The sequence below is a fragment of the Thunnus thynnus genome, chromosome 12 (genome assembly GCF_963924715.1).
Source record: "Thunnus thynnus chromosome 12, fThuThy2.1, whole genome shotgun sequence".
NCBI lineage: Eukaryota > Metazoa > Chordata > Actinopteri > Scombriformes > Scombridae > Thunnus > Thunnus thynnus.
In genome coordinates this window covers 24,692,848-24,717,251 of record NC_089528.1, presented here as the reverse complement: position 1 = coordinate 24,717,251, position 24,404 = coordinate 24,692,848, and the positions used below count along the sequence as shown (strand labels likewise).

The 24,404-nt window shown below is 39.1% G+C and overlaps 1 protein-coding gene across 1 annotated transcript in view; it reads left to right on the top strand.

Annotated features, from left to right (window-relative positions):
* The window catches only part of tep1 (telomerase-associated protein 1), a 32,158-nt gene that overhangs the window by 5,494 nt on the left and 2,260 nt on the right, over positions 1-24,404 (top strand). The window contains exons 10-55 of the mRNA XM_067606501.1: positions 57-166; positions 413-491; positions 1,405-1,591; positions 2,123-2,402; positions 2,486-2,638; positions 2,735-2,806; positions 3,969-4,090; positions 4,346-4,411; positions 4,967-5,107; positions 5,258-5,549; positions 6,070-6,191; positions 6,432-6,545; positions 7,591-7,708; positions 7,871-8,059; positions 8,600-8,787; positions 8,886-9,027; positions 9,333-9,512; positions 9,686-9,778; positions 10,140-10,275; positions 10,442-10,601; positions 11,303-11,436; positions 11,531-11,619; positions 12,331-12,445; positions 12,584-12,610; positions 12,692-12,902; positions 13,078-13,198; positions 13,419-13,543; positions 13,636-13,735; positions 14,248-14,403; positions 14,736-14,948; positions 15,356-15,412; positions 15,707-15,842; positions 16,175-16,426; positions 16,651-16,805; positions 18,020-18,127; positions 18,852-18,956; positions 19,129-19,258; positions 19,377-19,462; positions 19,815-19,941; positions 20,916-21,046; positions 21,154-21,275; positions 22,314-22,457; positions 23,227-23,326; positions 23,561-23,672; positions 23,805-23,887; positions 24,263-24,367. Coding sequence (XP_067462602.1) covers positions 57-166; positions 413-491; positions 1,405-1,591; positions 2,123-2,402; positions 2,486-2,638; positions 2,735-2,806; positions 3,969-4,090; positions 4,346-4,411; positions 4,967-5,107; positions 5,258-5,549; positions 6,070-6,191; positions 6,432-6,545; positions 7,591-7,708; positions 7,871-8,059; positions 8,600-8,787; positions 8,886-9,027; positions 9,333-9,512; positions 9,686-9,778; positions 10,140-10,275; positions 10,442-10,601; positions 11,303-11,436; positions 11,531-11,619; positions 12,331-12,445; positions 12,584-12,610; positions 12,692-12,902; positions 13,078-13,198; positions 13,419-13,543; positions 13,636-13,735; positions 14,248-14,403; positions 14,736-14,948; positions 15,356-15,412; positions 15,707-15,842; positions 16,175-16,426; positions 16,651-16,805; positions 18,020-18,127; positions 18,852-18,956; positions 19,129-19,258; positions 19,377-19,462; positions 19,815-19,941; positions 20,916-21,046; positions 21,154-21,275; positions 22,314-22,457; positions 23,227-23,326; positions 23,561-23,672; positions 23,805-23,887; positions 24,263-24,367 — 6,188 coding nt within the window. The remainder of the gene's footprint in view (positions 1-56; positions 167-412; positions 492-1,404; positions 1,592-2,122; positions 2,403-2,485; positions 2,639-2,734; positions 2,807-3,968; positions 4,091-4,345; positions 4,412-4,966; positions 5,108-5,257; positions 5,550-6,069; positions 6,192-6,431; positions 6,546-7,590; positions 7,709-7,870; positions 8,060-8,599; positions 8,788-8,885; positions 9,028-9,332; positions 9,513-9,685; positions 9,779-10,139; positions 10,276-10,441; positions 10,602-11,302; positions 11,437-11,530; positions 11,620-12,330; positions 12,446-12,583; positions 12,611-12,691; positions 12,903-13,077; positions 13,199-13,418; positions 13,544-13,635; positions 13,736-14,247; positions 14,404-14,735; positions 14,949-15,355; positions 15,413-15,706; positions 15,843-16,174; positions 16,427-16,650; positions 16,806-18,019; positions 18,128-18,851; positions 18,957-19,128; positions 19,259-19,376; positions 19,463-19,814; positions 19,942-20,915; positions 21,047-21,153; positions 21,276-22,313; positions 22,458-23,226; positions 23,327-23,560; positions 23,673-23,804; positions 23,888-24,262; positions 24,368-24,404) is intronic.

Here is a 24,404-nt window from a genome sequence, read left to right as displayed (position 1 = left end):
ACGAATGTGTCCACGCTCACACACACACACTGACAGATAACGTCTCTACTGTGCAGACAACAAGTCTCTTCCATTCATGGCCATGCTGAGGAACCTGAGGAACATGATCACTCAGGGCATCAGTGAGAGTCATCACCAGAAGATCCTCAGCAGACTGACCAATAAGGTGAGACGCACCGTAGTTAAGCTCTTCCTAAATACTTATTTTAAAATACAAATACAGTTAGTAAAAAAATAAGTGAAAAATTATAGTTCACAATGACGGTATGTTGTATTTTGTTCCATTGAAAAACAAACGAAGCAAAAGTCTTTTTTTACGTCTGTTGGTTGTTATCTCTGTTTTTGTATTTAAATTCTTGACAGCACAGTTCACTAAGTTATCTGTATATGTGTTTTTTTTACATGTTTACAGAAAGCAGTTATTCAGAGCCGACAGTTTCCCTTCAGATTCCTCGCTGCCTACAAAGTCATCATGGAGCTCAACACTTCAGGTGAGATGCAAATCCATCAAGAGACACTAAAACTCGTGACTCAAAGTCACATCACAGAAAGTCTGTTGGGTTATATATCATGTACTCATTGTTTGGTAAAAGGCAGAGAGTCCTGTTATGAATGCTTTTAAAAGAAGAATAAAAATGTAATTTATATTTTTCTTACTGTCAACAAATCCCATGAAAAGACCAGAACCAACAACGAATTTATATTATTAATTATATGCAGTAGATCTCACCTGTTGTCCAAAAACTATTAAAATCAGCCGCACCGTTGCACTGGGTGTTTTGAGTAAATCCCACATACACCGTCCTCCTGCTGTAAGTCAAGTCAATTCAATTTTATTTGTATAGCACCAAATCACAACAGAAGTTTGAGAGACACAGAGAAGCACAGCAACAACAACAATAATAATAGAAATATGACTAATGATAATAGCGGTAGCAGCAGGTAAAAATGACTAACATAGTCCCCAACAATACACTGTTTAACCTTGTTTGAGTAACGTTTGCTAAAAATGAGTGTCCAATTGTTTTAGTAAATTACTAAGCTTTTTTTTTTTAGAAAAAAAATTAAACTATATGTTTGTGAGACATTTTTGAAGAGTTACATCTTCTGTAGGAACTAATAAACTGGGTTGAGTGTTACAGACATGTAGGGAAGCAGAAAGTACCAGGAGATGGACCAACGCATTGCTGATTTTTGCCTTTTTGATGAGATTTGTGGACAAAAACCAAAATGCAGAATAACCCCAGCCTTATTCTCTAATATCAGCAGTCATTTATATGATTGGCCAGTTTTCAATACTAAACCAAAACTCAATATTTGTCAAAATATGTCGACAAACTACCATATTAGCCTGCACAACGAAGAACACATACATTACCTCCTCTTTGCCTCTCTGTCCTCCAGCCGTTGCATCACAGCAAGCGGTCCCCGCCGAAATCCTAAAGGGCATCCTGAAGAAGATTCCCAAGAGCAAACGCTTCAAACTTCAGAACTGGGATACGGTGAAGAGGAGGAGGATGAGGATGACACTCGGAGTGCCATTTGTCTATCGATTATACAATTTGAAGAAGGCCCAGCTCCTCAAGGCCAAGTATGAGAATGTCCCTCGAGTTTAAGCAGTTATATAATTAGCAGTTTATAATTATTAAATGCTGTAATTGATGAAATGCATTATTGAATCCCAACGACTGATTTTCGAAACTTCAAACAATCTCTATCTGTTAAAAAAAGCTTTGTGATGCGTGGGAAAGGAAGTGGTTTATGTTTGAGGAGCGGCAGCAACAGCAACTGGTTAGTTTGCTTGAAGGTCACTACGGAAAAACAGGCAGAGACAAGAGTGCCACACAAAGGAATTAAAACTGAAAGATATGTTACTGAGCTGCAGAAATTGTTTGATTTATGTGACTTTAGGGAAGTGCAAAAACATCCCAACCAACAGCTTCACACTAACAATGCTGCCAAAAAATACCTATTTCTTTTTTAAAAAATGTGCAATTATTAGGTTCAGATAAGATATTTGTTTGGTTATACCAGTTAAAAAGATAACAGACAAATTGTCATATGCATATATAAAAAAAGAAAATAAACATGCATGTGTGTTTCTTTGTGTCTGTGCATCCAGTCAGAGGCAGTACACTGTCGCTCTGTTGGACCGTTACCGCAAAGCTCTGGAGACGGCGGTTCAGATCTCCTGTCGTTACAACGTGCCCCCGCTGCCCGGACGAACCGTCATCCTGCTCTCCGATAACATGAGCGGCGATCAGACCTGGAGCCGGAAACAAGACTTCTGTCTCCCACCAAACCCCGAGCATGAGGACGATGAGGAGGAAGAAGAAGACCATGGGAGGAGAGGGAGGAAGAAGAAAAAGGACGACGAAGAGGACGACAAGCTCACTCCCTCTGTAAGGGTCTGTTCCAAAAACATCTGATAAGCTAACACAGGAAATGTTTGTACTGATTTCTCCTCATTCTTATATCCTCTCAGATGATGGAGGTGGCAGTTTTACTCTCTCTGATGATTGGCAGCAGTGCTGAAGATGCTCAGCTCTGCTTGATGGGCTTTAATCACAGTGAAGAAGTCAAGCTGAAGTCTGACGTCCTTTTGGACAACGTCAGGAGTGTGATCAAACAAGCAAAGGTCAGAGACCAATAGCATGTTGCATATCATGTATATGAGCTGTATGATATGAAGAAATATGCTGTTTCATTCATTAGTGAATATTTTCTTTTACAGGCGTGCAGAAAGGCGTCATGTGACGATAGAGACACCAGTTACCTCTCCACAGTATTCACCAAGAAAAACAAGGTTTGTTGATTTGTACAGTTGTAGCTCGTTTGTATATGTTTGGCTGATTTTTTTTCTTTAAATTTAGATTTGAAGGATCATTTAAGTTCTAAACATTAAGAATTAAAAATCCATTATTATGTCCCCATTTTGCACGAGACAATAAATACTTGACAGCCTCTATTGTTCCTTGAATAATAAATCAACTAAAAGGGAACACAAGAATCATTACATAGTTAAACGGTTAACCAAGACTTTAAGGGGTATAATTATATATGTCACACCCATGGACTGATTATTATGTCGCTCACGGTCATTTGGATCTTCTTCTCTGGTATTTTGCAGGTTAACCTGGCTGCTAAAGTTCTCTCATTGGTTGCAAACAAATCCTAAACTGTAGTATTTTGTTCTTATGCCAGTTGAAAAGAAGCAAAATCTTTCCTAAAGCTTCCTGCCACAGCTGATCCACAGTCCTCTCATGTCATACTAAATACTTACTGAACTTTTTTTCAAAATCCATCAAAACGAACCTCTAATGCAGATTTTCTTATTTTCTTAAAGCAGAGCTGGTCTGCTCTAAAATACATTTAAATCGCTGTACTCATTTCTCTGTAGGTTTACTGCAGCCTAAGTATGCAGTGAGCTGCTGTGTTAGAAAAAAAATTATATTAGATCTGACTTAGAGATGGAAAATATACCCCATTAAAGAAGCAGGAGCAGAAATAGTCACTTCAAACAAAGGCTCTGGATTTGGGGCCCCTTGAGCCCTTCAGTCCCTGGGCCTTCGGTCCCTGGGCCTTCGGTCCCTGGGCCCTTGGCTCTTGGGCTTCTGCTCGGTTGGCCCGTTCAGTAATCCATCCGTGGTCACACCAAGAAAAGCTTCTCCCATCAATTTACACCTGCCAACATGTGGGACCTTCGGGAAAGGAAAGTAATAACTGCTGTGATTTTAACACTTGTCTCACTTTCAGGCAACAACAGCAGTTTTTTTCTTATTAGCTGATCTTTTCTTTCTGTTTATTGAGGATTTACATTTGAGTTATTTGAATTATTTCTGTTACAAACACAAATTATTATCAGAACCAAAGACGCTGGTCTAAACCTTTTGTCTCTGTGGCCTTGTTTCAGGTGCTTCACATCAATATTGTTGTTATCGTTGACCTCATATATTTTGGTATCTCAGGTGGACAACATCATCATGCTGACCGACTACTGGATTAATGGTACCGTCGAGTGGGCCATCAACGCCTACAGGAACGAAATAAACAATAAAGCCCTCTTGGTTCAAATCTACTTGTCAGAGGGGTAATGCTTTATTTTTCTGCAGTATGTGCTGATCTCACAGACAGTATTGGGGAGCTAATTTTAATGACTGTGGTTGGTCGTCTCTTCTTTCCCACCAAATTCTTTTCAGCATAGATAATATATATGCAAAAAAAAAGTACAGTAGACATTTTTATTGCTACAAACAAAATTTTAATGACATTTGGCTCTCACTTGGTCTCTACTTTCCTTTCTGTTGGTAACTCATCCTGAATGTATTTTGTTGACTTGTTGCAGAGACGCAGAGTACACCCCTGACAGGAACTGTGTGAAGCTGAAGGGCTTCAGTGAACAAATGCTGAGGTAAAATATCTGGTTCCTCATTGTAATCCAAAAGCTGATTGTGTAAATTACCATATAACTTTAACCTCTTCTATACCAGCCCCTATTTTGGAACAAAAACTAAAATTAAAATGTCTGTAACTCCACAGTGACTATCTGCATAAGTGAAAACCAGAAGTGAAACCTCCGAAAGTTTCTTGTGAGAGTGTCAGAAACGCTCGAGGTGATACAGAAACAGAGTAGAAGATCTTTTCAGTCTAAATAACTGCCTCCGGTTTTGTCTGTAAAGGTTGTAAACTAAATACCTGTCTCACAATTGTAGAAGATGGCACACAGTATGACAGTTCTAGTGGGTGTTTTTCAATGAAAAAGTCCAGGAAAATTCCCAAATAGGACATTTGGAGACTTCATATTTTTGTAAACATAAGGTCTTCCTGATTACAGCAAAACCACAAGACAGAGAGGCTGGTGTCCTGGTGGACGTAATGAGGTTAAACCCAAACCTTTGGCTTCCTCAAAATGGCATACTAACAACAATTAGAACTTTTTTAATGTCTTGTTAAACCATGTCATCAGGTTTGTGGCAGAGCGAGGATCATCCAGGCTGCTGGACCATGTGGAGCATTTGGACAAACTGTACAACGTCCCACCACCAGAGGGAGCTAAAGACCCTCAGACCACAAACAATGTCTCACTACCTGCCAGCCCAAAGTTAAGGTATGTTTTTTTTCATGATGGGAAAGAGTGCGTCAGAAAAAACAGAAAGTGCAGTTTTCCAAATTGAAGTCTAAAGTTACAGTCGTCCCTTTTGGTAGTTTGTTTGTGTTGAAAATCCAGTTTAACAGTAACTCATTCCTCTGTCCTCAGGTGGCAAGGTGTGCGAGTGTTTATCTCCTCCACCTTCAGAGACATGCACGCTGAGCGCGACGTCTTGGTGCGGAGCGTCTTCCCTGAGCTGCGGCGCCGCGCTGCACAGCACTGCCTCCACCTGCAGGAGGTGGAGCTGCGTTGGGGTGTGACGGAGGAGGAGTCAGGGCGGGCCACCGAGCTGTGTCTGTCGGAGGTCTGTCGCAGCCAGATGCTGGTAGGAATCCTGGGGGAACGATACGGCCTGGTGCCCCCCAGACCCGTCCTCCCAGACCTGCCGCAGTACAGCTGGGTAAGACTTATCAATTAAAGAGAAATGAGTAGTGCTACTTAACCCTCCCGTACTGTTCAGGTTAAATTTGACACATTTGTACATTTGAGAGCAACAATTATATTTTAGACTTTTCCTAAAGTGACACAATATACAAAAAATGGTGCAGTACACATTTTTACACTAAGAAAGATAGAGATCTGGCTTAATCTGACACGTATTTTTTTTACAAAAATTCAAAAATCACCATTCAAAAATGTTGCATTCGTTAAATTCAATAAAATTCTTTGAAATCATGATGTTGTTTTATTCTCCTGTTTTAGTAAAGAACAAATAGTGTAAAAACCTAAAGAATATACTCTCTCCTCTCTGAAAGCTTTATTATTAGTAATTATGAAGTTTTTGTTACTGATCAACTGGCCATGAAAAATCTTTCCTTTTTAAGATGTGTGTGTGTTTTGGTAAAAAAAAATACTTTAAAGTAAACAAGTATGATGTCATTACATTACTTGCATTACATATTGTTGTCTCTCATGCATAGCTGGCGTCGGCTCCGGCTGGTCTATCCATCACTGAGATGGAGATCCGTCAGTTTCAGGCTCTTTATCCCGACACGGCGCACCAGCGAATGTTCTGCTACTTCAGAGATCCAAACATCGTCAAGTATGTAGCCCGTGGTTTTATTCACACGTCACAATTTCTATTAACTTTGTCTCTTTATACTCTTTAAGGTTGAATGAATTCATCTCTTTACTGTGAATAAAATAGTCACACCTTCAAATCCATTTGATTCATAGGATGTAGATGTATTTGTGATTCCATAAAGTTTGTTTCAAAATTGTATGACCACCAATTTAGTGTAAATCCATTTAAGTAATTCTATGTTCTTCTGTGGTGTCTCAGATCAGTTCCTGTGGCTTGGAGATCCGACTTTGCCCCTGAATCAAAGGAGGCTGAGTCTAAAATGGCCTCTCTGAAGAGAAAGATCCAGGCCAGTGACGTAAAGGTCACTGAAAAGTGAGTCATATCAGTTACATCCCTAATGTGTGAAGCAACAGTCAACTTTAGCTATGGGACACTTCTCATCTGAAGAGCTTTATTTTAAAAATAATAATTTTCAGATTAATTTAATCAGTGGTTTTTAGGCGTGTTAGCAGCATGTCTGCAGGGACTGAAGTGTTGGTCGGTCGGTCACCATCACACCAGTGGTCCAATTTGAAATATCTCAACAACTGTTCAATGGATTGCTATGAAATTTTGCACAGACCTTCATGGTGCCCAGAGGATGAATCGTTATGACTTTGGTGAACCGCAGAGTTTCCCTTTAGTGCCACCATGAGTTTGACATTTGTGGTTCAAGGCAAAGGAAAGCAAGTTTATTTGTATAGCAGCTTTCAACAGCCGGGCAATTCAAAGTGATTTACATAAACCATAAAGGCATTAAAGAAAGAAACAATCCAGTATAAAAAGACGCATATAATAATAAAACAGATTAAACAGGCAATTAAAATTACAGAACAGTGTAAAATATGAATAAATAGTCCCAGATTAAGAAAGAAAAGCCTCATGTCAAGATTTAAAAGAACTGAGAGTTGGAGTACACCTCAGGTTTTCTGGGAGTTTGTTCCAGATGCTGTATGTGGTGCATAAAAACTGAACACTGCTTCTCTATCTTTAACTTTGACTCTGGGGACAATGAGCAAACCTGAATTTCCTCTAGTGCCACCAGCGGGTCAATGTTTCATTTTGTGTAATACTTTGGTTTATGATGAAATACCTGCAAACAAAACTAACGATGTTCCCATCATCCTCAGCTGTACTTTGTGTTTAGTGTTAGCAAACGTTCGCTTGCTACCACACTGAAGCGAGATGGTGAACATGATGAACATTATACCTACAAAACATCAACATGTTGTTAGCATGTTATCATGTGATGCTACAGCCTCACAGAGCCAGAAGCATGACTGTAGACTCTTGGTTAATATTGACTGGTGAAGTAGCCTATTTTTGAAATACTGACATTTAGCATTGTGAAGCCTACATGTCTGTATTTCTGTTGTAGTTACCCGTGTGAATGGGGAGGTGTCATAGACGGGAAGCCGTATCTGAAAAACCTGGAGGACTTTGGGAAGGCCGTGCTGGAAGACCTGTGGATGGCTGTCGTGAAGCAGTTTGTGGACGTTAGTTACTTGATGATTCAGTCACTTTCATTTCCAAACATCTCATTAACCAAACTCAACTTTGTGAAACCACTGAAATCACTAAATCGGCATCTGTCAACTACATGGCTAACATACAGTAGATTACAAACAAGCACCTCATTATTGTTCTCTAACTGGCAGAAGGGTGACGAGGCTGAGGATGTGTCAGATGTGACAGAGCAGGAGGTGCATCAGGGGGCGCTGCAGAGGCAGTTCTTCGGCAGGGCGAAGCTGCTGTCCGGGGCCGTGGAGATGGTGGAGCAGGTCCAGGCCAAAGGTGGGACGATGGTGGTGGAAGGAGCAGCTGGAGAGGGAAAAACTGTGCTCATGGTAAATTACATCACAAATTGTAACCCATGTAATTACATGTTACTTACATCTATCTAAAGCATACGAGAAGGTGGACAGAATAACAGAAACACTTTATGAGTAAAGGAAGTTACTCTGAGTAATGATAATCAGATGAACTAGTGTCTTTGTGATGCATTTTAGGTTTATGTTTATGCAGAAAGTCCAGATACTATGATGACATTTGAACACGGGTGAATTAGATTTCGATTGTATGGTAAATAAAAAGAACCCATGTCAGGAGGGTTTATGTTTTTTTTAGTTCTACTAAAGTGCTCAATATTTATTTATTGTCATCTGTTTTTCATTTTTCCTGCTTCAAGTTTAAACGAGCTTCCAGAGGAAGAATGTTGTGTTTTACTGAAATTAAACCTTTCAATGAATCTACATTTTTAGCTGCACTTTAAAACAAACTTTTCAAAAGATTAAATTACATAAAAATCTTGGGTGAAGGCAAATTCTACCCACATAATTTGTGTACATGGGAAACACTGCTACCCATATTTACCTCCCTCTACACAGGCTGCTCTCGCAGACGCCCTCAGGACCGGCGTCAAGTCCAGGAGAAACCTCGTCTGTGATGTCATCTCCTACTCTACAGCTGCCAGCCAATCGGCACGCTCTGTGGAGAACCTCCTGCGATGCCTCGTTCAGTGGTTGAGGAAGATGAAAGATGCTGAGGAGGAATCATCTTTCCCCCTCTCTTACAAGTAAGTGGCTTTTGAATTGTCCTCAAGGCTCATCAGATTGTCTTTGCACTTAAAATAGCGTCCACTTATATTTGATCTCATATTTTCTGCGATCTCAGAGATTTGCTGTCAGAGTTTCACTCCAGTTTGAGTGACATTAAGAAGAACAGACCTCTGGTGCTGCTAGTTGACGGGGTTGATCTTGTACGAGACGGCAGGGGTCAACTCAACTCTGATTGGATCCCGCAACAACTTCCACAGGTCAGTAAACAATTTGGATAAATCTTTCTTTTCAGTGCATACTGATTAAACCTGATTATCAATAAATGCTTTTATATTATTGTCTGCGTAAGGTATTTCACATGTTTATAATCTCAGAGTAGAGACACTCCAGCCAGTAAAATGGAAAGATGTGAAATTTAATGGTTTGGATGTAGGATGAATGTGTGTTTTTATGGGATTAGTAGTAGATTAGTCATGTTTGAAGCATCTCATTGACGTTTATCGTGTATGTACACTGGTTGGTTTGTTAGTATGCGTTGCACCAAATCATTTTTTCTTGTCAGGGTGTGTGTTTGGTTGTGAGCGCCACATCCAATTCGGCACTGTTACAAACCCTGGCCAAGAAGAGAGGGACACTCCTGTTTGCACTGGGACAGCTTACGATGCCCGACCGGAGAGAGATCGTTCAGAAAGGCCTGGACGCCTTCGGGAAGAAACTCAGTGACTCTGCGTTCAACAACCAGGTTCTTCTTATATATTCTGCACAGAGTTTGTTTCCTGCTGATGGCTGTAATTCACATCTTGCTTCTGTTAATGATGCTGCCAACAATTCATCCTGGATTTATCAACGTTTCCTCATATTGTCTTCATTTTATTTTTAATCACTTTCTCTAATGCTTTGTGTGTGCTCGTCCAGCTCCAGACACTGACAATGAAGAAGGGAGCAGTGAGTCCTCTCTACCTGCATCTGGCCTGTGAAGACCTGAGGAACTTTGCCTCCTTTGATAAGGTCAGACGTTACTTTTTCTAGACATTTAAAAGATTGTAGTGTGATTTTTTTTTTGTATCCATGCTCTCACATGGATACTTTAAACAAAAACCTCTTAAAATATGCAACTCAAGTCAGTAGTGGAGTGTAACTGTATATACCAATAAACCAATAAAATAGATTTAAAATAAAATAAAAACTAGATAAAACAGATACAAGACAATGACAAATAAAAAAGATAAGAGGGAATAAAACATTTTACAATAAAATAAACAGTTTAATAAAATAAGTAATGGCCATGAAACATTCTAATCAAAACCAAAGAGGTAGGTTTTAATTTTACGTTTAAAAATATCAAACTCTTTCTGTCTTTGTGTCTCAGCTGAAGGAGAGCCTCCACAGCCTGCCCCAGTCTCTGAACCAGTTGGTCCAGTACAGCCTGGACAGACTGTGCTCGCTGCACAGAGGCATGCTGGGATTCCGCTGGGCTCTGGCAGCACTCACTGTCAGCACCACCGGTAAGATGAGTTTTTCACTTTTAGCATTATTTTTATTAAAGTTTGGAGTGCTGGTGTGATACAGTGTAATCTATACTGATTTAAAGTCTAATCCATCAATCAATCAATCAATCAAATGCTGCTGTGAGTGAAAAAACGGTCAACATTTTCTCTTCTCGATCTCCAGGCCTGCGGGAGAGAGACTTATACTCTGTACTGAACACGTGTAATGACCTGTTCTCACGGGACGGACAGGTCACATGGCAGGAAGTGCTGCACCTGTCCAGGAAGCCCAAAGGACGCATTCCCATGGCAACCTTTACCCGTATAGTGCAGAGCTTACAGAGGTAAGACTCTCGTTATGACTTACAGCCTTATGAATCCAGGAGGTAGAGATGTTGGGAGGAACTGGGGACAAACAGTCTCTTCCTAATTGACTTTGACTGCCTGTGAAAATTAATCTCTGAGACTTTTCTGTAGTTTTTTAGATTTCTTAGAGAATTCACGGAACATGTATATATGTTTATTATCTTTAGTCTCCTGTAATTTTCCTTTTTATTGCAGGATTTTTATTTTGTCGTAAACTCAGATTTATATAAAATCATTCACCACCCTTTTTCCTGATTTTTCTTTTTTTTTTTTGAGAGTTTATGCTCTTAATGCCATCTCTGAGTTACATAAGACAAACCACAGGGGTTGATACTGATTGTGTTCAAGATTTTGGTGGCATAGTTCAGGAGGATAAATCTGTTCAGAATATACTGAGTAAAATTATCAACAACAATCCTAGAGGTAATTTACTTAGAGATATCAAACTTTTTTGGCAGTATTTTTTTATTTAAAGAGTTAAATACACAAAGAAAAAGTTCCCCCTGTTCTCTCTAATTTATTCCTCCTCTAAAGAACCCCCCTTTTCTACCCAGAATACTTTGAGGTAAAATGTAACACTGGCACATATTTATACCTAACTCACCCTCCTAGAAGTCAAGATGCCAAATATGAATTAACAAAAAACTAAATTTTTAGATATGTTGATCCTTATCTGCAGCCTGATTGGTTCATCTCGTTGCCACGACACCGACGACCTGCTGACTCTCAACAATCCGGAGGTGAAACGAGCCTTTGAAGACTTTCTCCTCCCAGCAGAAAGTGACAGAACCAGAGCTCACCTGGTGTTGGCAGGTACTGTACACACACGGATTGTGTTTAAATACACAAAGTTTACGTCACTCTGTACTTTAGTGGCTCATTTAATAATCTCTCTCTCCTTCCACAGCTCATCTGTGGGTGCTGGCTGACACTCAGGGCAAAGATACCTTTCTTCACTCAGAGGCCGACTCAGTTATGCACCTTCCCTCCAACCTGGTTAGTAATCCTCCACCCTTTACAGAAATGATACACAACATAAACTTAAGTGCTTTGGCACCAATTAACAAACTATATTATACATTTCTAGCAATACAACAAACAACCATTAAATATGTATTCACTACACTGGTTTCAGAACATCTTGCTGAAGGACTGTAGTTGAAAATCAGCCAACAGCACGTTTACGGAAATGTTGATTAATGTGCATCGTTAGTTTATATTCAATTAACCCCCATCAATCAGTATGCTGAGCCAGAAACCCAGCACACTGTCAGTCACTTTTATTCACTTCATTTAACTTCAGTGTTTCAGGAGACCTTGATTAATAATTAAACTACAATGTTTCGGTCGTTAGATTGACTGAGATTTAATTCAGTCTGGAACTAATTGAAAATTCATTTTAATTTATGATTAGTTTGGTAATATAATCTTACTGTCTGGTTCCTTCTCTTTTTACACTTTTTGGTCCTACACAGCTGACATTAAGACAATTTTAAAAAATATTTACCGTAATATTTTTTACAGTGCGCAAAACAAAAATTCTTATCAAGCTCTTGATTGTGTCTGAAGAATGTGAAGCAGCAAACAAAATTCTCATTCAGAGAATTTTTATACATCTTGGTCAGACAACAGAAACAGAAAACTGGTTATTGATGATATTTGCTGTAGATTTTTAACTCCTGGTTGCGTCTGTTTGGCTTCGGTTAGATTCAAAGCGACCAGCTGGAGGTGCTGCGTTCACTGCTCTCCAGCTACTTCTTCTTGTATGCTAATGTGCGCCACGGCCTGCTGCACCACCTCCTGGAGACCTACAGCTTGTACGGTGAGTTATCAGGATATGCATGATGACACCATGTGAGAAACGTGATAACACGGCTTTCATCTGTTTCTCTTGATAAATGATGCTTAAATGGTTTTGTGGTTTATTGTTTATATCCTGTGAAATTTGTTTTCCCTGCAGATAAGAAGCACAAGTCTTCACCGTCGTGTAAGTGTTTAAAAGCACCCTCAAATTCCTCACAAATGTGTTTTATTCCTTCCTGATACGAGTTTCTGTTTGTCCTCTCAGCTGGCTGCCAGGATAGTCTGCAGGACTGCCGGAGCTTCCTGCGACGTCACGCCCCCCTGCTCTCCTCCTGGCCGGCGCTTTTCATCCAGCAGGCCCTCAACGAGCCTCCGGAGACATCCGCTCACACCTGGGCACGAGGCCTGGTGGGAAAGGGAGGGGTCCGAGTAGTTGAGTGGCTAAACAACGACAGTCAGATTACTCAAGAGACCAGGTAGGCAGGTTGACTGCGAGGTGGTTTTCAGTGTTTCCTAAATACATTAGAGAACTTCATCCCTTTAATCTATCAGCTTCTTTTTGTTTCATTCATATGTGATCCTTGTAGGTTTAGTGTTTGATGCAGTATTGATATTTAGGAATGATGTTGATGGTCTCGTGTTTCATGGCAGTGAGCTGGTGTCGACCTTCCTCTCTGAACCGACCTGTTTGGTTGTGAGCTTGGACGGAGAGCTGATGGTGGTTGGTACTGCACAGGGAACGCTACATTTCATCAACACTCAAACAGGACAGGTATGAACACACTTCAACGCCGCACATCTTCCAGGATTTGAGGTGTTGTTCTGACACGCAACGAATAGAAGATAACTGTTTTTGTCTCCCTTGTGTTTTCATCGCGTCATGTCATTTTATTATGTATATTCAGAGAAAAATTACTTTTCCGTGTTTCACTTTCTGAGCAATAAGAAGCTTTATGAGTGTCTGATAACATCCTTCTCCTGGGTGTGAACAGGAGGTGAAGTCGCTGATGAGCAGCTGTGACGGCATCTCCAGCTGTGTCTTCCTGAAGGATGGACGTCTTGCTACCACCTCCTTTGATGGACGAATAGAGATTTGGGACATCTGGAACGGATGCAGGTGAGACGAAAACACCTCGGATTGTACAAATCCCACGATCCTGTTGGATTCACCACATACATCACAAGCTAATGACCTTCTTCTCTTTGCAGGACTGCTCTAATTAATGGCCACACTAATGTGATAACAGGAAGTGATATCACTGCAGACAGGAAGCACCTCGCAACTGTGTCCCTGGACTTCATGCTGAAAGTTAGTCTCGACCAAATCATTAAACTTTTAACTGTAGAGTTTACAATAAAGCTGTCACACCGTTATGTAAGTGTAAGAAGGATAAACGATGATAAACTCTTGAGGGTTAAAGCAATCAATACTTAAATGAATACTAAATTGATTTTATTGACCCTTGAGCTGCTACGATTAGTCGGTTAGTGGATTAGCTGATCTACAGAAAATTAATCGACAACTATTTTGATAACCAAATAATTGTTTTAGTCATTTTTTAAAGAGAAAATGCCAAAACTTTGCTAGTTGCATCTTCTCAAATGTGAAAATTTTAAGCCTTTTTGTGTCATACATGATGGTAAAATGAATATCTTTGGATTTTTGACTGTTGATTTGACAAAACAAGACATTTAAAGATGTCTAAGAAATTATAACAGGCTTTTTTCAATATTTTCTGACAATTTATAGACAAAACAATGAATCAGTAATGAAAATAATTGTTAGTTGCAGCTTTAATTGATCCTAATGTTTCTCTTCAGGTGTGGTCCTCCACTAAAGGTCATGAAGTAGCTGCTCTACCAAGCATCAGCCCTTTGAACTGTGTAACCTTTGACCCCGAGGGTCGGCTGCTGGCTGCTGGCTGCTGGAACGGGAATGTGATCGTGTGGAACTGGCTCCAGAATAAAACTCGAACGGTGAGTTACGATGAGGAGAGACGAGAGGAAATAATCACTGGTATCAGGAGCTCAAGTCACGGCCATGTTTATTTTAATGCTCACATTCTCAAAGTAATAACTTTAAAGATAAAGATTAGATTATATTTGGTTATATTTGTTTGTGAACAGAGCTTCTGTATGAGTATATTTCAGTGTTTTCTTATTTTTGTTTTGTTATTTTGCCATTATTTAACCCCTACATGCTCACATTTGACCCATTTTTACATTCCAATATTATGGGAGCAATCACAGACGACATGATAATGATTTTGTTTTTTGTTTTTTTTTCATTCTTCTCTCTGTTCCCTCAGTCCCTGTCCGGTCACCAGCGCTCCGTCCGCAGTCTCTCCTTCTCTCCCTCCTCCTCCATGCTCTGCTCTGGCTCTGTGTGTGGAGAGGTGAGGGTGTGGTCAATACCCACCTCCACCTGCGTCGGATGCTTCCAGGCTCACTGCGGAGCCACAGAAGCCCTGACCTTCCTGGATGAAGGGAACATGTTGCTGAGCGCCGGCTCCGATCACATGGTGAGGAGTCCGAAAGAATTAATCTTAAATTTTTGATGTTTCTTCACTCTTTAACCGGAGACAAAATGTGATTTGTGGTTGACCAAAAAGTTGCAGCTTCAGCTAAATGATTTTACACATTTTGTAAGACTGGAATATATATAAAAACAGAAACCTATGCAAACAAATTCACATTCTTCCTCATTTTGAAAGATATATCCCCTTTTTTTTCTCTGTGTTTTCTGGCTTTCCTGCTCCATTTAAAATGTCACAAAATAGTGAAAAATTCCCAAAGTGTCTTCAAATCGCTTGTTTTGTCTGACCAGTAGTCAAGAAGTCAAACAAATCCAATTTACAATCATATAAAACAGAGAAAAGAAGCAAATCACACTCATACTAAAATGTTTTCTTGTCCTCCTGTTCAACAGCTCCAGCTGTGGTCGGGGGGACTCGGACGTTCAGTCGCTGCATTAAAAAGTGATGAAGTAAGTTCATCTTCAAATTCAGGTCACCTAACTCATCTTCATCTGTTTCAGTTATCTTTTATGGCATAGTCTGTGAGTACATGAACAGTTAGGGGGGAAGAAAAGATAGCTGCCATTTAGGGAAAAGTTTGATGTCTACTGTTAAAATATAACACATAGTTGTACCTTTTAAAAGATGGTCATGATTAGTGTATTCTTAACATACTCAAGGATGATTTTAAGATATTATTCCCCAAATGGATGTGAAACTTTGCTCTCCAAATATCAAATATCCCGTCTCCTTTGTTTTTGTAGTGCGAGCAGGAGCCTCCTCAGAAGAAAATGAAGTCCGTAACCTCGGAGCCTGCTGCGCTGTGCGTGGCTGTGAACGGAGACTATGTAGCTGTTGGATACCATGTTGAAGGCATAAAACTCTTCAGTCTCACCTCAGGTGTGTTTATGTGCCAAATAACATATTTACAAATGGAAGCAGTGGAAGACACCAATGTGACAGACATCCTAATGTATGCTGGAAATACTGAAACAACATACAACTTAATCATTTTACTGTTTACAAGTGTTTTTGTCTGTATACTGTAGCTACAGCAGCTCTGCTACATAAACACTTCTAAAAGATCAACACTGAAAAACGTGCCTTGATTTTAAGCTAGACAACAACAACAACAGTATATATTGCCATAAATGATGCAAGCAGTATGTACTTACTATGAGTTTGAAGTAACCTCCTCTGTTTCCTTTATTATTTATGTATTTTGATTGTAGGTGAGGAGATTTGGGCGTCTAAGTTAGTCGACGTGAGCGTACTGTGCCTGCAGTGGCTCGTTGTGGACGCAGAGCAGACGGCTCCTGAGCTGCTGGTGTCTGCAGGAGGAGACGCACGTCTGCGGGTCTGGAAGAGGAAAGAAGGAGAGGAGGGAATGCTGGGAGGCCTGACAGAGTTTGGGATGTTTGGGGCACAGTCGGGCGTCATCCTGGCACTCGCACAAAACTCCACTTACCTGGCTACAGCTTCAGGTGAGTCTTGTTGATGGTAAAGTAAAAACACTTCAGGAGTGTTTTACAAAAAATGTCCTTAAACGTCAGAGAAATACATTTTATAGTGGTTTCCAAGGCGACATACTATATTTCTCAGGAAGAAGGTGCTTTCCCTCCTCACCTTGGTTATTTCTAATAAAATGTCACACTTTCCACTAATAACTGTTTCATTATTTGACCCTCTGTGTTTCCTTTTGAATTAGATGGCTGCACCATTGCCCTGTGGTTGTTGAGCGAGTTGGCCCTTGACCCCTGTACTGAGCCCAAAGGCCCGTTGCTTAGGGGCCACAGCGGAGGGGTCACCTGTCTGGCTTTCAGCCCTGATGGCAGAGAGCTACTGTCTGGTGGAAAAGATCAGGTAAGTGAGTGTGTGCGTGTTGTAACAAAACTATCATTTTCTCTTTGACTTGAAAGTGCCATACTTGATGACTAACTCAGACTGCTGAAGCTTCATATTATCTTCAGATAAACTTTTAAATACTGTGGATTTTGTCCACCACCACTTAAATTGTAAGCATGTTTAGAGAAGATCTTCTAATGGTCAGTGTGAACAAGAGGAATGTTTACAGCGAACAAAACCTGTTTCAATGTTCATTTAGGCATTTTAAAAATGTGAACCCGTCCTTTTTTTCCACTGCTTTAATTTTTTAATTACTGCTTCAATTTGTCCACTACAGTCCAAGTAGTGTTCAAAACAGGAGCTGAAAGAAATGTAGAAGTAAACCTCGTTATTATTCAAATTTGGCAAAGTAGGAGAGCAGTTGAACTGCTGCCCCTCAAAACCTACAATCAGTCTGATGTGGTGTTGAACTAGAGTTACACCTATGTGATTAAGTTGGTGAGTTGTTTATTAATTTGTTAGTCTATAAATTGTCAAAATTTGTTTAAAAAAAATTAAATGTCTGTCTCAGTTTGCTTAGAGCCCAAAGTGACATCTTCAAATTGCTTGTTTGTCTGATCAACAGTCCAAACATTAAACAATTTACAATATAAAGCAGTTAAAGACCCGAATCAGAAGCAAAAATGTCCAAAAACAAACTGTATAATGAGACCTGTCGTCTAGAGAGCTGCTGCTGCTGCCTGGAATATTCTCCCTACAGATAGAAGACAAAAACTTTGAGGAAGCTAATGTGGATCCAAATAAAGAACAAATCACACTCATGCTTAAGAAACTGGAACCAGATAATGTTTGGCAAGTTTGCTTGATAGATGACTTAAACCATTAACGGATTATCAAAATTGTTGGCAATTCATTTTTTCATTACTGTAGATCAACTAATCAATTAAATAAACAAAAATAAGTAAATTTCTCCAGTTCCACTGAAATACCAGAAAAATGGATACACCTGTAAATGTAGACTCCAGTCACTCCTGACATTTGTCTCATTTAATAACACTGAATACAAGAAACTGAAGGTTAAATTATATTTTCTTAACTTAAAATGTGTCTTTAACATCGTGAATTCAAAAGGGGAACATACAGTCGTGTAACACTGTTGAATGTGTAGCTTTTCATACAGTATAAAGACCACAACTCTGTTTCAGACTTGACCCCGGATCTGTTGTTTTCAGGCTCTGATGGTTTGGGACGTGAGTTCGTCTCCTGCTGTTCTTTCTAAGTCGCTGCCTCACTCTCACAGAGACTGGATCACCGGCTGCGTTTGGACACCAGACTGTGTGGTGAGTCGTCATGTTGCACCCTGCAGCAACCTGAGTTACAGAGTTATTACTATAAACCAGTTAGATTTCAGGATTTTTCATTTGAGGGCTGTCTGTATGTTTTGTTTATTTCTTTTAATTCATATAACTCTGTTTAGGATTGTATCTGAGGCCATCTTTCCCATTAGTAAGTGAGGTCTAATAGACTTATTTGAATATTCATCAGGTTAAAGAGGACTCATGCAAATATACAGTTTGTTCTGTGTTACATGGAGGCTGGAGACACACGATAAACAACAGGCGGCTTTATTTAGGGTTGACTGAAAGTCTATTGTTTTTGCCTGTGTTAGACTGCCACCTATTTGTGTTTGTGAAGAACAAATATGTTATGGTTGAACAGGCTAAATGTTGTGGAATTAATAGTGTTGGAATTCACTTATTAAAATGTAATTTCTGGCAGGTTAATTGGACTTAATTTCACTAGCATGCATTGTTCAAATGTCATGCTGTAACCATGGTTTCAATGATGTAACAAGGTTATTTATTGAGATTTACAGAAATCTTGTAATTATTTTATCTACAGTAGATTTGTGACAAATTAAGAAAAATTTTGATGTAAACTAAAAGTCTTGCTTTTTTTTGTCTCGCTTGAGGGCCAGATTTGGCCCACGGACCACTATTTGCCTACTCAGTAGTATCTCTCTCCAAAGACTTGTCTTCACCAGCCTTTGTCTTTCTTTTCAAGGTGAGCTCCTCAAATGATGGGAGGCTTTGTTTATGGGACCTGCAGGCAGGCCAATGTCTCCGAGAAATCTCCTGGAAGAGTCCTCTCACCTCCATCTGCTGTCTGGTGAGAAACTTACACATCTGTCCATCAGAGAAACAACAATCTATGTTGTTTTCTTCTTTCCTGAAAACTTTTATGTAGTTAATTGTTTTATCGGAGGAAGCAGCTCTGAGTTATTTTCTTTCCTGTACTTCTGTGTTGACTAGTTTAGTTTGTTTGGTGTTTGTGTGTGCAGGGACGGTATGTGATCGCTGGCTGTGCAGAGGGGGCGCTACATGTCTGGAACTGGGAAACAAGCATAGAAATCAGCCACATTGCTGCCCACAAGCAACGCATACACCACTGCTCTCTCCTCCCCAATACAGGTAAGGTTGCATTCATACATTTATCTTTCTTCCTTATATTGATTAATGTGAGTCACCAAGCCTCATTTTTAATGTTTATATTTCCTTTTTTCTTTTAATTATTGCTTTGTTTTATAAGACAAGAACAAAGAAGTCAACCCTGAAGAAATGACTGTTTTGACTGCGTCTGATGATGGCACAGTGAAGCTCTGGAAACCTTTACAGGTCTGTCGGCTATAATCAAATGAGAAAATAGTTTTATGTGTTTTTAATCATGTATAAAAATATTTTTGTCATATTATTTTACATTATTTCTTTCATAGTTGTGCATTTTTTCTTTATTCTTGCAGTTACAATTTAGTAGTGATATTAGTTTCTGTTAAGGGTACCCTTTGCAATTTAATCTGTCATTTAAGTTTTATTTGCACATTTTCTCTGGTTTTTTCACAGGTTTTGTCTTATAAAAGTCTTTTTTTTCTGCATGAAAGATTCTTGACCATGATAAAATAGTGGACACTATCTCTTTTTTTCCCCCCGTTTTAGTCTTATCATTCATATCCTGTATCTCCGTGTACAGGTGGAGCACTTCGGCACCTTCCAGGGTCACAGTGGTGCGATTCATGGAGTTGTTAACAAGGAAGGATCCCAGGAATTCCTCACTGTTTCTGAAGACTGCTCATTGCGATGCTGGACACTGACAACAGGTAATATTGTATATTCTGCCTCTGCTTAATACCACTGATGAACAAATTGGTTCATAATGGTTATGCAATCGGTGTCCGTCCATGAAATGCGTTGCTCCAAAACAATACTGTGCATTTTATAAAGTTTAATTTCAAAATAAGACTATAATCAGTGGTAGGACTGCATGCTTATCACTGAAATGATAATTAAAATATTAAGTTAAGTATCAACATCATGATTATCACAAATACTCGTCCATTTTTAGGAACACAAGAGTTTTTATATTTTAAATTGACCAATTTCCTCAGTGTCTCCTTTTTTTTTTTTAAAAAATAAGGACCAATCTGTCAAGGTTCATTCATTTTTTTCATCCCCTCAGTCACTCAATAAACAAGTCACTGTTGTCCAGGTCATCCAACCGCCCTTTTCTGTATCTATTACATCTATTAGATGCGGGTTAGTGATGGAGATGATACCTGATTATTTGCAATTATTTATTTATTTGTTATTTATAATTGAATAATCATTTTAGTATTTTTTTAAAACAAAAAAAGGCTATTTTGCTACAATAAAAACATCCTTAAAAAAAGAACACCAAACATTTATTGGTTCCAGCTTCTCAAATGTGATTATTAAATGATTTTCTTTGTCATACATGATAGTTAACTGAATATCTTTGGATTTTGGACTGTTGGTTGACAAAACAAGACATATGAAGACATCCCCTTTGACTCTTGAGAGTTATACCAGGCATTTTTCACTATTTTCTGACATTTTATAGACAAAACGATTCATCGATTAATCAAGAAAATAATTGGCAGAGTAATTGATAATGAGAATAATTATTAGTTGGTGTTGCAGTTACTTGTATGTTCACGTTATGGCATCGGTGTAATCACGATTACAGTATGATTAACTGTGCAGCACCAACATATGGTGTCTGACCTTTTTGTGTAACAAAAGTTGACCTGTGTGTTCTGTGTTTTCTGTGCAGAGAGTCTTCCCAGCCTGAGAGGCAACATCACAGCTCTGTGCTTCTCTCAGACAGATGATTTACTTCTTGCTTGTTATGAATCCGGTTTACTGGAGTTATGGCAGCACAACGCAGTGGTTGGCCACAAGCAGGTGAAGAAATACACTAGAAACGGGATGCATAACAAACATATATGTTTGTGTAACCATGCGGGATGTTTGTGTGTGTGTGTGTGTGTGTGTGTGTGTGTGTGTTTCAGGCGTCAGACAGCACCGTCACAGCGATCTGCTCAATGCCTGATGGCAAGTTTGCTGTCAGCTACATGAAACTTTGTGTTGATGTGTGGAAGCTGGTGTGGAATCATCAATGTAGCACCGCAAGGTACAAAACGAAAAAACAATCACACAATTAAGCTACCAAACAGGACCTTCACTGTCCTCCATTTTTATTATTTTTATGTATTTAAAGACACCCTGTAGAGTTTCTAACCTCTATTAGTGCTATGGAGCAGTTTTTTTATGATTTTTTGTTTGCCTCTTGCACAGATGACATGATACTGAGTCCTGCTAATGGTTTCACACTATTACAATGATTTACCTTTGGCTGTAATGTGGCAAAAAAACAGCAACAAAGGCAGTAAGACTGCAAACTCGTAAACAGGTTTCAGATTTGTGTTTTATGAAGAAGGGAATACATTGAGCCAGTTTGTTAGGATACAAGGATGCACATGTTTGAGTAACACTCAAAGTAAACATAAATTCTATTTGTTTACAAGAAAACTCCACAGGGCCCCTTTAACCTTTATTTAGCTAGAGAAGTTACAAACAAATTCTTGTTCACAACGAAAGAAACAAGACAAGAACGCAACAGAAAAAAGGAAACATTAAATAGACTTTTATTGATTTATTGACCACCCAAAGACTCTGGTATGATCATATATTTCAATCTTTAGCATTCTGGGAAATATAAACTGTTTTCAGAGGTAGGTCTCGATATTGTGCCAGTTTCTGTAGTGGTATAAAATCAGCACACTGTAAGAAGTTAGAAAAATGGGAGGGCACTGTTAAGACACGCTATATTCCCCTTCCTGCTTTTCATAAGAGACCTCTGCTCTGACTGTGTAAAAGTAACTTGACATGTCTGTATAAGGTCGGCATTCAGTTGGATTTTATAGAACCTGAATCTTTTTTAATCACTTATTGAATCTACTTTGGTTTTGCTTTACACAGTTTGAAGGGCAGGAAACAGTGAACTATGTTGAGTTTCAGAACATTTAAAGTGGAGTGAAGGAAAACTGGGGGATTTTAAAGTCCTGTTTCATGTGAGAGTTAGAAAATGGAGTCATAAAATACTACAATGTGTAATGAATTTGATTTTACACACTAAAATTGCTCTGTTCTATGTTTGTACTGCTCTCAGCCTGGTGAAGATAACCACGTACGCAGTGACAGAACCAGCGGTCCGCCTCACATACTGCACCGTCCTGATCGGCGTGTGCGAATCTGGAACAATATTTAACGTCGCCTGCGATGAGGACAACAAGTGGGAAAGCACGATCAATGAGTAATACTACATATGTACCAATTTTCTGCAGACTGTTTTAGCGAACCAATATCCAAGTTGATTTACACTTATTATTAAGATGAAGTGAGATTTCTCTAAAATTCACAACCTGACACAGTTTTATTCATATTGTTTAGTTTTGATTTTTCCCTTTTTTGAATTGAAACAGAGGAATTAAGACCAAGTAGATCCGAGTCCTGGTGTTGTTTTGTTAGCCTTTTAGCTATTTCAAATCCAGATCATCAAAAATCTCCTGCACACCTGTGTAGTCTTTGGGACAGGTGCGTTGGTGGAGTAGCCACGTACTAAAAACAGGAAGAGACACCCGCACACTGTCTGCCTTCACTTACTCAATAAAGATACTTTAATATATATGTTTTGGTCAACGACCTTCTACAGGTATTCAGGTACCCCAAATCCAACATGGCTGCTGATATTTGTCACTTTTGATCATTTCCTGTTTAAATTAGTCGTAACTGACCGCTCTAGTCAGCTGAAACTGATACATATTGGTTGTTTAATTTAGCAGAACTTTTTAGGAGTATCGTTGTTCTCCATGCTGAATATGTACAGAACCACAGCTTGTGAATACAGATTTTTTTTAAAATTTGATATTTAACTTTCCATTCATGCCACTTCTCTTTCTGCCATTCAGACCAGCTTTGTTCTAAATATTTTGTTTGTTTTTGCTTATACACTGACAGCTTTTGGTTTTTAATCTTCAGAATCTTAGTTTTAAAAGAGACTTGTGTATTTGTCTTTATTGAAGTTGGCAACATCGAGTACGAGTTCTGGGGATGATCCGTAACGATGAGAAAAGCATGTGGCTGGTGGGCGAGGAGGAAGGAGAAGTTAACATCGGCTTCATGGTCAGTTTCACCCAACCAGCAGCTCATTTCCTTAATATCATCATTGCATTGTGATAGCAGGCTTGTATTTGATATATTAAGATAAAGTTCTATTAAGTACAGTTTTACAGTGAAGCAAAAAAATCCAGTTTACTTCTCTTCGTAACTTTTCATCTCAATCACATATGGGGTCAAAGCTCAAAGCTTTCTTCTCAGTAAATGTTCATGGGTGACTCCGTGTTCTCTTCCTTTCAGTTTGCTATGGGCCACCAAAACAATATCAATTCAGCTTTCAGCTCAATTACCTTACGGATCGACGAGAAGGAGAAGCAGGGAAGCCTGATAACAGCTGCAACTATTGACAAAGGTACAAATAAACAAATATTACTGTGTTCATCACAGTTACTACTCTTACTTCAGCCATATTTACTCAAACTACTCTATATAGTTGTTTTATTGTTTATTATGTTGTTCTCTAATGTTTGGTTTGTTGTTTCAGATTTTGTGGTGTGCGGAGACGTGAAGGGCAACATGTGGTTCAACCAGCCTCCAGAACTTTCCTCATGGAGCAGCAGAAAACCTGTAAGCGACTCTTGACTCTGATGTGAACAATCAGTTCCGTTTCACATCAGTGTTTCTAAAATCAGAAACATAACATGAAATATACTGTATATATGTAGTTACCATGATTAAATTATGTAAATTACAAAATAAATCTCATCTTACACTATGATTGATTATGATTGACTGATGGATTCATCATTTCAGCACCACTTTCAACTGGCGAGCTCAGTTTAAATTTTAGGTAACTACAATAAAAAACAGCAGCTGTGTTCTTGGGCAAGGAAGTAAAAAATACATACTTTTTAAAAAAAATCTGATATAATTTGCAGTTTCTCTGAGCAGGACTGTACTTTGCGGTGTTTTGTAATAATTACGTTGATGTTTTATCCTCAGGCCCACAGTGACAGGATCAGTGTGCTGAGAGTCATCAACAACACCATCATCTCCGGCTCCTACGACAGGACAGTGAAGATGTGGGACAGGAACACTAAGAAACAGGTACATCAGAGTCTTTATGCCACACAGGAAAATTATT